Source organism: Ictidomys tridecemlineatus, chromosome 2, assembly GCF_052094955.1.
Source record: "Ictidomys tridecemlineatus isolate mIctTri1 chromosome 2, mIctTri1.hap1, whole genome shotgun sequence".
Lineage (NCBI taxonomy): Eukaryota > Metazoa > Chordata > Mammalia > Rodentia > Sciuridae > Ictidomys > Ictidomys tridecemlineatus.
In genome coordinates this window covers 20,986,450-21,005,945 of record NC_135478.1, presented here as the reverse complement: position 1 = coordinate 21,005,945, position 19,496 = coordinate 20,986,450, and the positions used below count along the sequence as shown (strand labels likewise).

The 19,496-nt window shown below is 44.4% G+C and overlaps 1 protein-coding gene across 13 annotated transcripts in view; it reads left to right on the top strand.

The window, feature by feature from the left end:
- The window catches only part of Trak1 (trafficking kinesin protein 1), a 114,301-nt gene that overhangs the window by 79,257 nt on the left and 15,548 nt on the right, over positions 1 to 19,496 (top strand). For 12 of the 13 annotated variants that reach the window (XM_078038075.1, XM_078038065.1, XM_078038071.1 and 9 more), the window contains 8 exons: positions 458 to 566; positions 2,530 to 2,608; positions 3,575 to 3,705; positions 5,136 to 5,210; positions 5,912 to 6,049; positions 10,405 to 10,481; positions 12,049 to 12,285; positions 13,271 to 13,587. In XM_078038075.1, the coding sequence (XP_077894201.1) occupies positions 458 to 566; positions 2,530 to 2,608; positions 3,575 to 3,705; positions 5,136 to 5,210; positions 5,912 to 6,049; positions 10,405 to 10,481; positions 12,049 to 12,285; positions 13,271 to 13,587 (1,163 nt within the window). The remainder of the gene's footprint in view (positions 1 to 457; positions 567 to 2,529; positions 2,609 to 3,574; positions 3,706 to 5,135; positions 5,211 to 5,911; positions 6,050 to 10,404; positions 10,482 to 12,048; positions 12,286 to 13,270; positions 13,588 to 19,496) is intronic. The other variant, XM_078038070.1, reaches the window with a different exon arrangement.

Genomic DNA, 19,496 nt, shown 5'->3' with positions numbered 1-19,496 from the left:
GATGGCCTGAATTCAATCTTAGCTCTGTGACTTAACCTGCATGCTCCTGGCCACGTTACTTAATTTTTGTGCTGTTTCCTCATTAGTAAAATGGAGCTACTAATAGCAGTTAAGTCATAGAGTTCTAGCATCGAGTTAATACATGCAAAATACTTAAAGCAGTTCTTAGAACATAGAAATGCATCCTAGATATCAAATAAACCTCCAGGCATCCCAGAATTGTGTTGGCTTTGTGTAGATTGTATCCCTCTGAATTCTGAGGTAATGTAGCAACTGCAAATTGTGGAAAGAGGGGTGTGCACTGTACACTGGGGTGTTATTTTCCTGGGCATTAGGGAGCAGTCTAATTGCAAGCCTCACAAACTTTGAGGCAGCCCTTCTGGGTCTCCAGGTGGGGCTGGCTAGGTAGTGGCGGAGACATCACCTCCCCAGATGGTGAGTGCACTTTCTCTCCCAGGCTGAAGAGGAATGAGTCGTCCTCCTCAGTCCAGAATTACTTTCATTTGGATTCTCTTCAAAAGAAGCTGAAGGACCTAGAAGAGGAGAACGTCGTACTTCGATCCGAGGTAAAGTGCACTCCCTCCCTGTCCTTGTCACCCACTGGAAGGGTGGTGGCCCTGTTGGTTGTATCTGGCGAGAATAGCCACAGTTACAGTGCTGTCCTCAGAGGCCACCATCTCTGGCAGAACCACGGAGCCTGGGCTCGCTGGGCATACTCAGCAGACAGGCCTCACCCCTGCACTGGACACTGCCTTCCCAGTTGCTGAATCCTGTAGCATGTGGACTGAGAAGAGGTGAAAACCTCTCCTCCTTCACCATGGAGTCTTTCCACGGTGTTCTTCAGCTCTGGTCTCAATGTGTAGGAAACGACTGAGAGTGGGGGTGAAGCCGGTTTTCATGTTACTGTAGTCAGATTGGCTCCAAAGAAACAGTGCCTCCAGAGCCTGGAGACATGTTTCTTGAACAGTTAATTTAAAAAGGTTGAGCTGAGGCAACTTGGAAACTCTGCTTTAGAGAGTTCCCTTTATTGGCAAGGTACTACGCTGGTACTTTGCGTATGCCATTATTATAATTTTTAATCTTCTACAGCAAGGCTGCAAGTTGCTTACTTTGATTCTCATTTATAGTGAGAAAACCAGGCTCCAGGCTGCTAAGTGTTTTGGTATCTCAGGGTCCCACAAGTCTGTAGTAAGTGACAAAGCCAAGATTTGGACATTTATGTGACTCTCAGCCCACACTTTTCCTCTTCACCTACTGCCCTTCTCTAAAAACATGGATGCATAAAAATTTAGTACTGTTTGTCTTAATTAGCAGTGGGTTTGTGTTCTCTAGCCAGAGGAATGATGTCAGGTTCAGGCTGTGTGCCCAACTAAGCTGGCCCCAGACTCCCTTGAGCCCCTTCAGTGGGGCAGACTGTCTGTCACCTTGAAATTGCTGCGCATTGGAAAGAACCCAACAAGATGCTTTTCTGCAAAGCCTATTCTTGTAGACTTCACCTCTTCCAACTCTTCACTTCCTAATGAAAACAACCCTGAGTGGCCAAGGTTGCCCGATTGTGCTCTGCCAGCCAGTGGCTTAGCCAATTACAGGAACAGTGTTTCCCATTCTGAGTCTAGCACTGCCTTTCCAGCCCTTGGGAGATGTCCCAGTTCTCAGTACCCAGCAATCCCACCCTCTGTCAGAATCTTAGCTAAAGTCAGTGAGGGAATCTGATCCCATCTATAGATTCTCACTGTCCTGCCTTTGTTCTCAGAAATGTAGTATCTATCTCTCCACGGCCAGGATCAGAGGGCTCTGAGACACCTTTTCTCAAACTGCATCATTTTCATTGGGCCTTCAGATCTCTTGCTGGAGGAAGCTGACCAGGGTCCTGGGATGGCTCTTAGGTCTCTAAATTTTCTATATTGGACCATATTCTGAACACAGCAGGTTTAACTCCAGCTCAGAACCTCATAGTTCAGTGACTGGCACAGAGTTGTGATAGAGTGTACGTTAGCTTCATATGATGTGTGCTTATCCTTATCCTTAGGATCTCCACACCTGGCTTTCTTTTTTTTTTTTAATAATACCTGAGATTGGACCCAGGGCCTTATTCATGTTAAGCAACCACTCTACTTCTGTGCTTCAACCGCAGTCCTGTGGGTATCCTTAGAATGCGTGCCATAGGCAGGGCAGGGTCTTAGGCACTGTGACAGCCGCAGTAGTGTCCATATCTATGAGCTGGACAGACAAATGAACAGGCAGACCCTCCTGTAGAATCTTACAGAGCTTGCTGTGTGTGGACCTTGGGTGCTGGCTTTGTGTGGCGCCATCTAGTGGTGTGTGTTTTTCAATTTTCTGCTTTGAGAGTGTCCCCTTAACTAAGTAGGAAATGTTTTGTACTTGAGGGCCTAACTAATGACAGGTGAAGAGATACTGACCAGCACTTCCCAGACTCAGGTTTGCTCCTGCTCCATGCCTCGCCCTCACATGCATGGCAAGTCACAGTGCAGAGTGAGTGCTGGGCCCTGACCTGAGCCTTTTCTACAGGCCTGCCAGCTAAAGACAGAAACCATCACCTACGAAGAGAAGGAGCAGCAGCTGGTCAACGACTGTGTGAAGGAGCTGAGTATGTCCCCTGCCCACTCACTCCCAACCCCCATCCCAGCTTCTACTTCCTTATATCTCCCATTGTCATGACCCAGTGGCTTTGTATCGTCCTTGATGAAGAGCAGGCTCCCTGCCAGCCTGAAATCAGTGAAAGGAGACCTGACCTTGTATGGCACCCCCTCCCCATTTGTGAATCAGGTTCCAGGCCATTAAACATATATTATCTCAGTTTCTTCTGAGGAGGATATTTAATTTTGGCTTTCTGCTGGAATATTAGAATATTAAATGCCAAAGTTAGGCTCAGATACAGAAATCTGGCTTGAGAATGTGAAGAAAACTGCTTTTTATTGATTTGATTTGTGAAAATTGAGGCCCGAGTTCTCAGTTTTGCAAATAATTACCCCCCTACCATTTTCTCCATTGCAAGTTTGCAAGGCAAGATAAAAGGGCAAATAGAATCTTTTGCATTTCATCAAAATACTAAGCAAATGAACCACACCCCATGTTTAAGTCTTATAAAATGGGTTATGTCTGAATAGGAATGAAAACCAAAGGGAATTGTAGTGTGCATCAGCAACTGGGATTTCTAGAACAAGGTGCATATAGCAGGGCTTCCTGTTGGTGACATGTATCCATTCATGTGTGGAATGTTGAGATTTGGCCAGATGCACCATGTTTGGAGTGTCTCCTTCTGGTGTCTCCAGTGCCTGCCTGATTGGGTCTGAGGAGACAGACTTGATCAGTGGGGTTAGGCCCAGGATGACAGCCCATGGGAAGATCATGTCCCTTCTCATGACTGACAGAGTCCCAAGAAGCCACTTTGCTTCACCATGGAAGAACACAGTCACTATGCATCCCTTCATCATGTACCCTCTGTACTCCTCCCCATAAAGATGGGTTTTCATGTGTGAACCACCAGGAAACCTCTCTCTCTGGTCTGTGTTTGTAGTTTTCTCTCTTACTCTTTGTCATTTCTTTGTCAAAGGGGATGCCAACGTGCAGATTGCCAGCATCTCAGAGGAGCTGGCCAAGAAGACTGAAGATGCTGCCCGCCAGCAAGAGGAGATCACGCACCTGCTGTCACAGATCATCGACTTGCAGAAAAAGGCAAAAGCTGTAAGGCTTCTGTCACTCTGGCTAACACCACAGTGGTTGTGCCAAGATGGGAAGGGGCCATTACTCTAGAAGAGTGTGTGTTGCCCCTTTGGAGAAAAAGCTTAGTGGATTCAGTAATAAAATGTCTTGTGGCCCTGAGTTGGTAAAGGGTCTTTTCATAACCTCTTACCTCCTGAGTATAATCTACAGATTAATAGAATTCATCAAAAAAGGTGCTGCAGGAATTCATTAGAAGCTAATATACTGGCCACAGTAATTATGCTTGACAATAGCCTGTGGTTGTTCAGTCCTCAATGCAATCCCAGCACCCAAATTTACATCAGCAGGAATTGGGTTACTAGAGTGGAGCAGCCTTCCATGAGTACATCCTCCTCTGAGTGTGACATTCCTAGATGTGGCCATGCTAATTAATTAGAGAAGTAACATTCCTCCAGAGGCCAGAGGCCAGGGTAATGAGAGTTTCTGTACTTACAAAATAAGAAATTTTTCTCTTCCTGCCCAATTCTACTTTCTTCTGCTTCTGCCACTCTATGTTTTCCTTCCTCCTCTTTTCTTAATGGGAGGTGGTATTATTATGTCTCAACACTTCTATATGATGTGCTCAGGGCATGTATTTGAAAGTGTCTAAGTTACCAGTTCCCCAGAATCCAAATTGAGACCTGATGAAGCACAGTGCTCTTCATTCACAGGTCTCCACTTTGAGGTAGATTCAGTACTTTGATGAGCTTTTGGGGTAAGGATTGGGGTTCACTCTGTGGTCATGAAGAGTTATATAGATGATGTTGGGTAGTCAAAGGGTGGACTATTGTAGATATTACTTGTTGTGTGTCCATTCCTCATTTATTGTAATTAAATGGATTTCAATTCTTATTTTTTAATGAGCTCAACTAAGATAATTTACAATGCAGTTATGACTGTCCTTGTGGTAGTTCTGGCCAGTGAGAAATCCCATGGGAGGAAATTATTTCGAAAATAAAATAAAAAGTTGCTGTTGATGTGAAGTTCTGAACTTTAATTTAATCACCTGCCTAGTATTTGTTTGGACTCAAGTGCACCAAGTATGTTGTGCAGTAGAAGTAGCCCCTTGAGGATTAAGTGAAATGGCAAAAAACAGTTTTATTTCCCATATGAAACCTTTGCTGTGAGAGGCTAAATAATTTTGGAAAAATGTAAAGAAAGAAGCAGAGAGAGAAAAAGAAGAAAGATGGAAGGAAGGAGAGAGACTAGCTTCTAGAAAGCAGCCTTTACATTGGAGGTATTGAGTGGAAATTGGACTGTAAGGCCTTCAAAATAATATAAGACAAAATTTTACTCCCGTTTGAGATAACACATTTCATTGTAGAAAGGGGATGGGGTCCTAATGGATCAGGTAATGAGGGGAAGAGTTGGGCTTCTCTGGTGTCTACTTACGTGTCTTTGCTGTGTTTTAGTGTGCAGTGGAAAATGAGGAACTCGTCCAACACCTGGGAGCTGCCAAGGATGCCCAGCGGCAGCTCACGGCCGAGGTGGGTGTGTCTCCCTTACCTCTTGAGGGCTTTTGGTTCCAGTGAAGGTAGAGCATATTCCCTTGACAGGCTTTGTTCATGTCCATGGTAACAACTGTTTTTATTGTTGGTGTTGTTGTTTGTACTAGGGGTCAAACCCAGAAGTGCTTAACCACTGAGCCACATCCCCAGCCCTTTTTCCTTTTCATTTTGAGACTGGATCTCACTAAGTTGCTGAGGAACAACTGTTTTTATATTGAATTTAATATAGCTTTCACCTCGGTTCTGCGCCTGCTGCCCCTGTTGCTGGTTGTGAACACAGGGAGGCCATGTTCCACACCAGCCCAGGGCCTGGCACCTGCTAAATCTTGGCTCTGTAAATGCTCATCAGTGTAAACCATGCAACATATGGCTTGAGAGGAGCCTGTTCAAGGATATGCCTTGAAGCAGGGTGTGCTGGTTTGCTTTTCTGTTCATTTAAGGTTGTTTTATCCACGTTGCTCATTGTTGGTATTTTAGGAGATTTTTGAGACTGTAGACTCACTCTAAGTAAAAGTTAAAGAAAAACCAATCTTGAGAGTTTTTGCCATTTGGCCAGCAGGGCAGCTGTTCCACACTGGAGGCCTGGTTAGATTGCATGTGTGTTTCTGGCTCTTGTGGGGGGCATGCGCCCGACTCCTCATGAGGTCCTGACCCTCTGCATCTTTCCTGGTCTTCTGTAGCTGCGTGAGCTGGAGGACAAGTACGCAGAGTGCATGGAGATGCTTCACGAAGCGCAGGAAGAGCTGAAGAACCTCAGGAACAAAACCATGCCCAACACCACGTCCCGGCGCTACCACTCGCTGGGCCTGTTTCCCATGGTGAGCTGGTGCTTTCTTCCCAGCACCCCTCTTCCCACCCACAAGGAGGCTTGTTGGGTAGGATGGCCATGGTGCCTGATATTGTGAGCACTGGAGTTGGGCGTTTATACTTAGCCTCTTATTTCACAGTCAAGGGCAAGTGAGGCCAGTAGATGTCTTCTTAACTGCATAAGACAGATTGTTGCTTTATTTTCCATCCCTCTAAATCTGTTGTCTTTCCTACTCCTGCCATTAAAACATAAATTTACTATGAACTTGATTTACTTAGATGTATTTTCTACATGACTCTTTTTCCTAACCTTATTAGAGTATGTGTTATTTCTTTTGGCTCCAAAAGTACATTCCAGAATTCTTAAAGTGCCATACAGTTCTGTTGGATCTCTGTATACTTATGACTCATTCTCTTGGTGACTTTCGGTGTCTGTGATCTCTAAACAAGTTTTCTTGTTTTGTTATTTTTTTTTTCATACTATTTTCACACAACCTTATTTCTTTAGCCCCACTTAATTTGTTTCATGTTGGGGCTTTAGGGGGAATGTGTTAGAGAAGGGGATTTTTCAGGAGGTTAATCTCTCTACAGCATTAGGATTAAGCTCCTTTTTTGGTCATTTCTACATGGCATTTGGTTACAGGAAAATCAGCTTACTTATTGTATCTTCTATCAGTATAAATCCCTGGAAGGGGAGAGGAATGTCTTATTAGTAATATTCTTTTCTCCCTTCCTCCCTTTAATACTCTGTACCAAACACAACAATTTGTATTTTGTAGTATTGTAGATCCTTAATAGATGCTGAATTACGGTGGGTGGGTGGAATGGATGGGTGGACAGATGGGTGGAATGGATGAATGGATGGGCAGTGGATGGATGGATGGACAGATGGATGATGGCTGGCTGGCTGGTGGGCTGAATGGATAGATGATGGCTGAAGGAAGCACAGATGGATGAATGGATGATTGATGGATAGAAGGCCTAAAGGACAAACTATCAAGAACTTCTTTATATTCGGTCTTCATTTTCATGATTTGATGAAATACCAAATTCTCTCTGAGGTGAGAAGAGATTTGGAAAGAAGCTCATCTCAATGAGATAAAAATAGATGACTATATAAGTTTGTAAAACCAATTCCCTTCTGGTTTTGGTCCCCCTTTTCTTGAGCTTTTTTCCTTTTTTCTCCCATTGCTGACCCTGGAGGACACTATCCTGCCATTCCCCGCTCTGTTGGGTCTTCTAAGTCCCGATCTCTCTTCTTCGCTTTTACATATTAGAGTCAGACTAGACCTTTCTCTCCCTTTCTTTCTTTCTCTTTTTTTAATAATACTTTTTAGTCATTGATGGATCTTTTATTTATTTATTTATTTGTTTGTTTGTTTGTTTGTTTATTTATTTATTTATATGTGGTTCTGAGAATCAAACCCAGTGCCTCACACATGCTAGGCACAACCTCAGACCCTTTCTCCCTTTCTCTCTTAAAAACTTGATTGAGGGGCTGGGGCTGGGGTTCAGTGGTAAAGTGCTTGCCTGGCATGTGTGAGGCACTGGGTTCGATCCTCAGTACCACATAAAAATAAAGGTATTGTATTCATCTGCAACTAAAAAAAATAAAAATTAAAAAAAAAACCAACTTGATTGACATGTAAGGGAAACCAAAAAGAAAAATGTTAAGAGCCGGTTTTCTAAGGGGCAGATGGATGATTCAGTGTTTCCAGGAATCCTAATAAAAACAAAGAATATTTTGTCCCCCAAGTTTCCCAATCTAGCAGTAACTGCTTGAGGCTTCCCCCTGGCCTGTGTAGCTCTGCAGGCTTCTTGCCTGGGTTTCCTTCTTTCCTGGCTTCTCAGTCTGATGTAGTGAGCTCCTGGGGCTGTCTTGTTTTGTAAGTACCTGGATTCACTCCACTGCCTTTCCAGCTCTCAAGGACAAATCTGTCTTTGAAAACCAAACCATTGTAAGGGAAAAGTTGAATTGAAAATAGTACTTCATTTTTTTTTTTTCCTTCTGGAAGGAGTCTCAGCTTTCATATTTGCTGAAGTAAAGCTTTTGTTTGCTTTTTTCTGTAGTTGTTGGCAAGCCCAGTTTTTGAAGATGGCTATTTTTAAAGTGCATTATGCATTGAAGGTATTTAAAACAGTTCTAAAGATCATACCATGACTGTTTCTGGAGCAGAATGCCCAGCTCTGTCTCTTTTGCTCCCTGCCATTCTAATTGTAGAATAAAACAGCGAGTAGTAGTTTGTGTAACCGTGTTCCCAGTTCTTTTGCCTTATGACAGGAGTTCTTAATCTAGGATCCACAGATGGAATTCAGGAGGCCTGTGAACTTTGAGGGAAAATCATGTGTTATTTTCATTAATCCCTAACTGTATTCAGTATTTCCTTCCTCCATGAAGGTAGGAACAAGCCACAGTGACGTGAACACCGTCTATGACCAGTAGAAATCATAGGTATTTATATAGCAATATCAGTTGTCACAGATGCCTCCAAATGCCAGTGATGCTAACTAATCTCCATGTCAAAATCAGTTATCATTCCTGAAGCCAAATACATACATAAGTAAATAATTTGTCTTCGTTATAGTCCTAATTATTTTATTTTTTAAAAAACTATATTCTGAGAAGGCATTCATAGGTTTCCCTGGATTGTTAGATTAGAGGGGGTCATGGCTCCAAAATGTCATGGAGCCCACTTATGACTTGCCCCAGCATGGTTTTGAAATTAGTAGTTTGGTATCTCATTTTTCTTAGGGTATACAAAGGTCCCTTCTTTCTCTCTGTTCCACAGAACTCTGGATATAAACCACATGGTGAATAGAAGTCTTAAGAAAAATATCCTCACCTTAACAGACCTCAGATTCACCTGGGGAAGCCCTTCAACAAGGCTTATGCTTATGGCAATCTGTGGGTGGTAATTATGAAGTAAAATGGCTTATTTGTGAGTTAGGATTGAAAACAAGCTCACTAGCCCTTTACTTATGGAGCTTCCTGCTGGCTCCTCTGCCGTCTCCACACTTGGTTCAGCTTCAGACTGGAGTGTCCCTGCGGACCATGGGGCCTAGGAGATGATGCTCAGGAGACTCCATCACTACCCCCTGGGAAGCACTGGCCACACCTGACTGTGTAAATTTAAATAATTAAAATTAAGTACAATTAAAAAGTCAGTCTTCGGTCATACTGGGCACATTTCAAGTGCTAGGCTAGTGGCCATCATGTTGACAGTATAGAGGACATTCCATCACTGCCAAAAGTTCTGTGGGTTAGCGTGGAGTTAGCCCTCCCCTTAGGTTGTCCTACCTCCATGTCTTCCCCTGGTGCTCAGCAGCTGCTTTTCTGAACACATGTGACCCCATGGGCATCTGCCACATCACTGTGAGGAGAAACTGTGTTAGGTTCTTCCTCATATAGCGAGGAGCAGTGGGTGGTATTGGAGAGGGGGTTCCATCAGGCAGTCTATATTGTTGAGTCTCAGCTTGGAGTCTGGACCACTGGGCCAGTGAGAAGTCATCGTTGACTGGCTCTTCCCTCATCCCAAAGCTCACAACCCAGGTGGAAAGAGAAATGAGTGAGCTGTTCAGAAAACTAGCAAGAACTTATGTTTGGGGTCTGCTTGGGAGCAAATGCAAGGCTCCTAGTGGAACAGGAATCATGCCTTTCATAGAGAAGGTGGGTGGGTTGGTGGGGAGAGGGCCTTCCCTTGTGGGAGGCCAGGGGAGGTTAAGGACACAGGCCGAGAGATGATAGTGCCCACAACCCAGTGGTCTACATAGAGACTCTATCTAGTGCAGAACTAGACTGCTCTATAAAGGTTGGGAGTACCTGCCTAGGAAGTAAAGTTGGAGGGCCTTCATCCAACCTCAGTACCAGAACCCTGGGTGAGCCAAGGGGCTGCAGCAGACCCTGTGGTCTGGGAGGACAATAACTTAGTGTGACCCACGTGGGCTGTGATGTCATAGCTAACCATTTATAAGCTTGGGGGTATTTTCAAACTCATCTGTCCCCACTGTTCTGAACACACTCCCCTCTGCCCTCCCAATTCTCTATTCTTCTTTGTGGCCATAGTTGTAGCTCTGTGGTTTGGCTAAGGGAACATGGGATCTTTCAGACACTCAGCAGCACTTTAGACATTATACTCAGGGCCTGATGGTGCAGCCATGTTCAGAACCTGCCTTGGTGATAGCATAGCCAGGGTCTCTAACCATAGAGACCATAGAGAATGCTCTTAACCTTATGTTGTGTTTCAGAAAGTATGGGTTTCTGATGCCTCAGTTTACTCTTTAATGGCTCCCCTGGCTACAAGCTTCTTATAGAGACAGACCCTTTGAATTGCTGCTCTCTTTTCATGTGTCTTCTGGCTTTTCTCAGGACTCCTTGGCTGCAGAGATCGAGGGAACGATGCGCAAGGAGTTGCAGTTGGAAGAGCCTGAGTCCCCAGACATCACGTAAGGCTAAACCACTTTTATAGCGCTAAGTCTCCCAGAGAATGACTTGTGACCCATGGTGCTCAAAAACTAGCATGTGTGTAGGTCTTAGGTATCAATAGTAATGACTGTGGTCCTTCCCAGGTGATAAAGGGACTTAAGAGAATGCAGTTAACATCATCCCTCATCTCCTCTTGAGAGGTTGTGAAGATACATGACAAACTTCTAGAAAGTTGGAAAAGAAGAGGTGAAGCATTGAAGTATGATTCTGCTCTTAGAAATAGCAGTTTCTAAAAAGAAAAAAGAAATTGGATATTTATCCTCTCATTGTACAAATTTAAGATCAATTTTAAGTCTTGCTTTTTAAAAAAATACCTTTATTTTATTATTTATTTATTTGTATGTGGTGTTGAGGATCAAACCCAGGACCTGACGCGCATATAGGCTCCGTCAACAAGTATTTGTTCTACAAATATTTATCAAGCCCCACTATGACCCCACTATGTGCAGAGGGCTCTTCAGTGGTGTGAGCAAGGCTTCAGATTCCTTTCTGGATGCATGTAGGGACATCAGCTTCAACATCTCTCTTCCTAACTTAAGATCTGGTTCTTGGCCTGCTCCAAGGTGCTTATTATAAGGAACCTGTAGACCAGGTTTTGTGGTGTTTTCTCTGTATCCATACTCCACAGACAGATCTTTAATGGGACCCTGGGTGTGTCAGTGTCCAAAGGACTTCAGTACTCATGCGAAGGAAGCCCTCTGTGGCCCCAAAGGAAACGCCATTATGGAACATATCTACCCTTTTCTCCTCAAAAGAGAATGAATTAGCATCAAAGTGTGGTTCTGCTCTTAGAAATAGCTGTTTGTGAAAATAGAAAAATCTGATATTTATCATTTCATTCCAGAAATTTAAGACTGATTTGGAGGTCTTGCTTTTTTTTTTTTTTAAATAGGAATGGTCAATAAATATTCCTTTTACAAAGATTTATTGAGCTGCACTGTGATAGCATAGCCAGGATTATGGGTGGCCCATAACCTGGCCTTGTTGCTGCTTCAGTGCTCAATAGTGAACACTGCCCTCCTAGAGCTTGCTTTAGAGTGGATATTATTAAAGAAGAGTAGTTGCTAGGAGACATAAGTTTTACTTTTGTTGTTGTTGTTGTAGCCAGACACAATGCTTTTGTTTTATTTATTTATTTTTTTATGTGGTGTTGAGGCTCAAACCCAGGGCCTCGCATGTGCTCGACGAGTGCTCTACCACTGAGCCACAACCCCAGCCCAACATAAGTTATACTTAAGTGTTTTTACTTGTAGGTCAAGCTTTCGGGACATGAAAAGCAATGTCACCTTTGCTAGTATCACCTTTAGTATACAACTGTGCATTACAATCTTGGAATCAGTGAGTGTTGAGTCTTCTGTTTTCACTTTATGAAGGAGGCACCCAATACCCTAAGAAAGATGTTGAAAGCACAGGATATAGTAGACTGCTCAGGGATTTCTTGAGGGCCAGGTGTCTTTGTGGGCCATCAGTTGGTCTTTTGTGGGAGATCTAACTTGCTTACTCATGGATGTTGTGTGTTCTCTGCAGTCACCAGAAGCGTGTCTTTGAGACTGTGAGAAACATCAACCAGGTTGTCAAGCAGAGGTCACTGACCCCTTCTCCCATGAACATCCCTGGCTCCAACCAGTCCTCAGCCATGAACTCCCTCCTGTCCAGCTGTGTCAGCACCCCCCGGTCCAGCTTCTATGGCAGTGATGTTGGCAATGTTGTCCTTGATAACAAGACCAACAGCATTATCTTGGAAACTGAAGCAGCAGATCTGGGGTGAGTGAGCTGGGAGTTTTCTGTGTCTGCTTTGGAGAGAAGAGAGGTAGTATGGGTTGAACCACAGGCTCATTAGTCATCAGAGGGAGCTTGATGAAAATTGCCTGGAAAATTAGACCTATACTTCTCCAAATACATTCTACAAGCCCACCAAGCTCATCCTTATCCTTGAGACTGATATTTTACCCAGTTGAAAGAGGTGTAACAAGTTGATGCTTTTCTGTTGAAGAAGAGGATCGATAAATATGTTTTTCCATGAATCATCACTGACATTTGTTTTGTGAACCCCTTTGTAGTTGAATGTTGAAAATGCTTAGGACTCAGGCTCTCTGTCTTGTTTGTTGTGGAGGTGGGGTGCAGGCATCCCAGTCACCTAGCAAATGTCTGCCATGTTGTGAGTCTGCAGGTTGGGCACTTTGTGCAGTGGTCAGTTCCTCCCTGTCCTGAAGCTCTGCAGATCCTTCCCCCAACCCTGCACTGCCTACTTTCTACACCCTTGTCCTCTTATTTATCAAAACTGATTCTTCTGGACCAACAGAGTCAGACAGATGAGAAGCTCCTTGATCAGAGCTGATTTCCTTTAGAGTTAAAATTCAGCTCCTTTAATTCAAGAGGAAAGAGAAGCCTCTTCTTGAACTAGCTGGCTGCCCTTCTGGTAGCGAGGAACTGCAGCCTATGGAAGGTTTCTTCCTGCAGGCTCAGGAGGGAGATGCTACTAGGGGGTGAATTTTACTTCAGTTTTCATTCTACCCTAGTGCCATGGCCCTTCTGAAAAAAACACTAAATCACACCCACAGAGTGAAGTAGTTCTTGGCGACAGGCATTTGTTTCTCCATTCTTGCCTCCATTTCAGCCGCTGGCCTTGGTTTCCTTGGTCCTGCGTGCAGAGCCAAGCTGCCCGCCCTGGAGCTGTCCTCCGGGTCTGTCCCATCTCAGCAGTCCTGCTGGCTGCCCCACTGCACCCTCATGGCATTTCTTCTTGCAGGAACGAGGAGCGGAGCAAGAAGCCAGGCACACCAGGCACGCCCGGCTCCCATGACCTGGAGACGGCCCTGAGGCGGCTGTCCCTCCGCCGGGAGAACTACCTGTCAGAGCGGAGGTTCTTCGAGGAGGAGCAGGAGAGGAAGCTGCGGGAGCTGGCTGAGAAGGGCGAGCTGCGCAGCGGCTCCCTCACGCCCACCGAGAGCATCATGTCGCTGGGCACGCACTCGCGCTGCTCCGAGTTCACTGGCTTCTCGGGCATGTCCTTCAGCAGCCGCTCCTACCTGCCCGAGAAGCTGCAGATCGTCAAGCCGCTGGAAGGTGATCCCAAGGGGCCAAGGCCCCTCTCTGTCCTCCTGAGCGACTCCCTGTGGTCCCTCATCCACCACAGTAGGCGTGGCCACCGCTGCCACACCTACTCCTTTTTCTTCCGTGACAGCCACCCACGCTGCTGGTTCGAGTTCCTCTGAGGGTGGCCCATAACCTGGCCTTGTTGCTGCCTCAGTGGGTTTGGCAGTGCATGCCCCACCCACCGAAGTAACCCCAGGGAGATGCACACAGTAGCCTTCTAATTCTCTTGCTTTTGCCTTAGTGCCTTAGATATGAGACCTTTTGGAGAGGCAGAGACACTGCCGACAGACCCCGAAAACCATTAGCCATGCCTGAGGAATATAGGGAGCTCACACTTTCACTTGTTAGACATTTTGCCATCAAGGAGCAGTGCCAAGCAACTACCATAATTTTTTTTTCTTTTTTGTTTTTCAATAACCACGTGAAAATGATCTGTGGGCTCATGTGTTCTGATTTGATCTTCATACAAAGAGTATGGCTTTCCACAGATGCAGTGTTCCGAGCAAGACTCTAGAGTCTGCAGTTTGGTGACCAGGAAAGGGTAGCTGTGTAGGCCAGTGAGCTTTTGTAGCTCTCTAGTTTAAGCCACCCTTTTGCAGGGGCAGTTCACTTTTTAGTGTCAGGGCTTCTTGGTTGATTAGACTCATGGAAAAACTCAACTTTTGTTTTCTTTCTCCTTTTTTCATTTTTTGCTTTGGGTATTATAAAACATTTTCCCTGTGCCTACTGCTACCTGCCAAGAGCCACCATGTTTGTAGTTTTCATTTTTCACTCCTTTAGTGTGGAAACCCACAGAGACTTTGAGAAGGTGTTTTAGAATTCTGCATTACATTTCTGATGCAAAGCCAAAATTTCTGTGAGTCAGTACTTCTCAACATTTATTACCTCTTTAAGAACCATTTTTAGACACTTTTACCTAATTGCACCCACCATGCAATTTTAATATCACAGAAATATCATTTATGTACTTCATATATAATCTATATGTAGATATATGTCAAATATAAAAATATATATTCTGTGCCTAAAAGGAGTATAATTTGTCTCACCTCAAAGACATCTGTTTTTTTCCCTTTTGAAAATACAGGCTGTAAGATTAGGTTGTGCTTGTTAAAGATTCAAGACATGACAAAATCCTTTATTTTCCAAAGGAGGGAAGAAAATGGGCTGTTTTTTGTCTCCATGGTAATTTTTAATTGTATAATTTAGGGCCTTTCTAGATTTCAGAAAAGGGATGGCTTATTCTTTTTTTAAAAATTATTTATTCAGTTGTAAGCTTGGCAATTGTTTTCTGATTTTCAATTATGTCTGTTTTCCTTTTAATAAAATCTTCCATTTCTGCAATTTTCCTTTCTGCCTTTCTTTTCTTTTCCTTCCTTTGTCTCTCAAAGATCATTGGATGTTATCATCTCTATCCTTTCCTTTCTTTATTTTACTGTGTTTCATTGGATCATCTAAGAATATGTTTTTTGGATTAATTTCCCAAGTATATTGCAGAATGAGATTTTTAAAAATTTATTTTGACCAATTCATCTTTATTTCTTCTAACCTCAGACTTAGAAATATTTTTGTGATAAGTTAATAGAATAAGAGAAAATCCCACTTGATATGCAAGATAAATTTCATTTGTAGCACCCTGTTCCCAAGAAGCTAAATTACTACCATTAAAAAGTCATGTCTTATCACTACACCCTGTAACTCATCCTCATGATAAAGATCCTTTGGGCTCCATTTTGTAGTTCTCTGATTTCTTAGCTGTTTAAAACACAAGCAATATTTTATTACTCCTTCTATAATTGTTGTGTTACTGTGTTTAATTTGATAAGGGGGGATGTGACATAGAAGTCTGCCTGAAGCTTAGCTTCTGTACCCTGTAACTATAGTATTTGATAAGATAACCCATCTATTTTGCTGTTTTCCTTATTTGTGAAATAGGCTTATAGTCGTTAAATAGATTGTGGTGAAGAGTTAATGCAGTGTGTTTTGTATTGTGCCTAGCACCCAACAGATACTTATTAAAACTTAGGCACCTCAAATTTACTCTAGTTCCAGCAGCTCAGGTCTCAAGGGCCCAGGTATCAGTGTTGAGACCTGGGCCAGCATTGTGCTGGGATCATGTTCCTACATCATCCTTTTCCATTGACCCAGATGAGAACCTGACAGGATTCCCTTGATCTCCATCTACCAGCCTAGGTGAAGGCATCTAGGCTAAAGCCCTTGGAGAGTGCTAGGTGGGATCTTAGCAGACAGACCATTCCTTACCCATTTGATTAATCTTGCCATCTGCTTATTGTGTCAACCGAAATAGCTGAGCTAGATGTTTAAGAATGCTAGCCTAGCACTCTGTCTGCATCTTATGAGTTTTAAGCAGGTAAAAGAACAAACAAAATATTCCAACTGGAAAGAGGGATAAATCAGTGTTAAAAAGACTGAGGAAGGTGGTATTTCTTCCCTCTGTTTTGTTCTTCTTTCTGATTCATTATAACTGAGGCGATACTTCCAAAGAAACAACTTACTATGTAATGAGGGAAAGCATACACTTCTAAGCTGTGTGTTATCCTGCAGGTTTTATTCTGACTTTTAAGCCCCAATGCTCCTCTGACATAGTAGATTTGGTTTTCTTCTCTTTAGAGGAAAACTTTTCAGATAAAACAGTGGGGTGTGGAAGAAAGCAGACAGAGGGAAGGGGGCCGTGACCATAATTATGTTTTCCCTGCTCTCCACACCCTTGTTCTGTAGAACTCTTTGGTTTTGGTGCCAACCAGGAACTCAAAGTTTGCCTCTTTCCCCAGCCTGTAATCATGAGGGTGGGAAGAGTAAGCAGGTCCTAGGTCCTAGGTGATATTAGCTAATAGCACAGTGCTTCTGCTGCTCTGTAAAGGAAGCTAGGCAAGGTAGTGAACTGGGAAAAAAAAGAGGCCTAGGAAATTGGCAACCTGGGATCAGCTCTGAATATGTGATTCATGTTTACTCTTTAATTTTCATGCCTCCTTGTGTCACATGAAAGACTTCAGGCAGCCAGGAGATGGATAGAATTCCTAGGTGTTGGTTCTGGCTGGGGATGTGGCAGGGCTGGGAGGTAGGAGGTGTTCTGCACAGGTGCTGGGTTCAGCAAACCCTGCTGGAGCCTGAAAACTAGCAAGGAGTAAAGGGTTCCTGAGCCCCACAGCCTGGCATATCTGAAATTGAACAGTTGGGCTGGAGATGGCTTTCACCAGGAGTCACTTGTGTAACATATAAAACGCCTGCGTGGGGACTGGCGACCCCATTCAGGGACGTTATTTTCTAGACTCCTGAGGCTTTACATATATGAGGCTGCCTCATTGCTAAGAGTCCTTCTACATGATTAAGAGAATGGACACATTCCCCGTCTCGGTTTCAGGCCCAGATGAGCTGCTTGCCACCTGTGTGCCTTCTGGAAGTTACTTTTACTTCCCTGTGCTCAGTGTCCTTGTCTGTAAAATAGAGATGACAGGGTTATCATGAAAACTAAACAAGTTATAGACATAGACCTCTCAGAAGAGTTTTGACACTTAAGTGGTCAGTAAAGGTCGACTGTTCTTATGTGAGTAGGGGATGCCCAAGGCGTGGGGTAAAAATTGAAGTATGATATACCATTCAGCATATTTCAGGGGAAATTGTACTGAGTTTCCTAGGCTATGTGGTTTCAGGGAATGAATTAATTCCGTGCATTTCTGTAGCCTCCTTAAATCCAAACAAAAGAACCACTGTAGCCTCATTTCTAGAGCCCCATCCATGGGTGGGTGGGTGAGGGGTAACCTGTGAAACAGGTGGAAGATCCAAGCCTATGGGACTCTTTCTAGGGCTTAGACCTCCAGCCTCCCTGAGTCCTTTCCCACTGGATTTTAAGCATCCTGAGCCCCTTTTAGGAGGAATGAGGAAAGCTGACACTTCCTTTCCACTGTTCTTCACTTTCCAGAGTCTCTTGGCCTCCCTTCCCCAGGTCGAGGAGACATGGACATGTTGTACTGGGAATTTCTTGTCAGCGTTTAAGACCCTAGGATGCAGTCCCAAGTTAGACATGACAGTGGCTTAAGTCTTCTCCCTGGTACTATTTTATTGCTGGGAATGTGCCGGCACAGCCAGTGGGCCCTTGGATAGTATGAATGGGAGTCCCAATAGTGGCAGAGAAGCCCCTGGCCCCCGCAGGAATGTGTGGGTCTCCTGCTGGGGCCTAGACACCCACCTGGGAATTTTGCTGTTGACTTTTTATGCAGCTGGGGGCCACCCACTACTGCTCACCTTGCCCAGCTTCCTGGCCAGAAGACTGATGCCCTGGCTTGTTCTCAGACCTGAACATTAGGGAGGGGGCAGTGTAAGAACCTGGCCTTTGTCACTGAACCCTGGCTCTGCCATCACTCATTGATTTCAAAAAATTACCAAACTTCAGGAATGCTCCATTTTTCCACCTGGCAAGTGTGAGTGAGTGATAATTCTTGCTGCCTAGGGTGGTTTTGAGGAGTGTATTTGACTCATATGTAAAATACACTAGGTTTCATAACTCCATGAGTTGAAATGATGCATGTCAAACACTGAGGCAGGTCATGCAAATGTGTCTCGATACAAGGCAGCTTTATAAAACAGATGCTGTAGCACTGGGCACTTGGGATCCCTCTGAACCCCTGACCATATCTGCGTAGCCTTGCTGGCACATGCGCTCCCTTTAGGGTCTGCGGCCTCCTTCACATTCTCAGGAGATCTGAACATTAAGAACCACAGCTCCAGAACAGGGCTTCCCAGTCTCATCGCTGGTGACATTTGGGACTGGATCATTCTTTGTGGTGGAACTGTCCTGTGCAGTTTAGGATGTTCAGCACCATCTCTGGCCTCTGCCCATGAGGTGTCATAAGCATCCTTCTCTCCCTTCACAGTTGTGACAACCAAAAATGTCTCCAGACTTGGGCAACTGTTCCCTGGGATGGGGGTGGGGCAGGCAGAATTGTCCCCAGTTGAGAACAACTGCTTTAGATGTTCGGACAGGTCTGGGATATAACTTCTTTTGTTATGTTCACCTCTGTGTTATCTTTTTCCTTTTTTGCACGTAGAATATTTTTTAATTTATAGTCAGTAGATGCAGGTTAAGTGGGTTGCCTTCCTACCAGTGCACACATAAGGCTGGGGCAGGTCTTGAGGTGGGTATCTAAGAGCACTTTCAATGCCTCTCTAAACATCTCTGTCTTGAGCATTGGGTACTTATTTGTGTGGCTATGTTTGGGTGACTCCTGTCCTTATATAGTAGATCAGAACTCCCAGTCCCCCAGGCTGTCCCCAGAGTGCTGGTTTCATGTGAGGCATGACTAAGTGTTTCAAGGGGAGAAAAGGCTTGTTCTATCAAATAGGCTGGGCAGAAACTCAGGCCACCAGAGCAGGTGGTGAGATGCTCTAGATGTTCTTCCCCAAACACACCTCTGAACCTAGGTTTCCCAAGCATGCTTGGCCTTGGAACACTTATCTTTGTACCGCACCTGGGACACCTTGAAGTCCTCAAAGACACACTCCGGTGTTATTACAGACCTTCCACAATGTCATCTGATTCCCAGGGTCTGGTGTCACTGAAGAGATTGGCTGCTCGGCTTTAGACCTCTGTGCAGACTTACCGTGTTCTTAAATCACACCTCTCTCAACCCAGTTCCCCCTCCCTATCCCTGCAGCCTTTCAAGGTTGCTGGCAGAATGAAGAAAACCCAAGTAAAGGAGGTGACAGTCAGACTTATCACTTACCTCCATGTGCTTTAATTTCCTTTGCTTTTCTCTGTGTGTCTCCCGGGGTGGATTTGGTAGAGTCTCAGCCTTCCTCGTTCCCAGTGGTCTGTATTTGGCACGAAATTGGTATTTTTGCACCCCCAGCCCCATATTTTT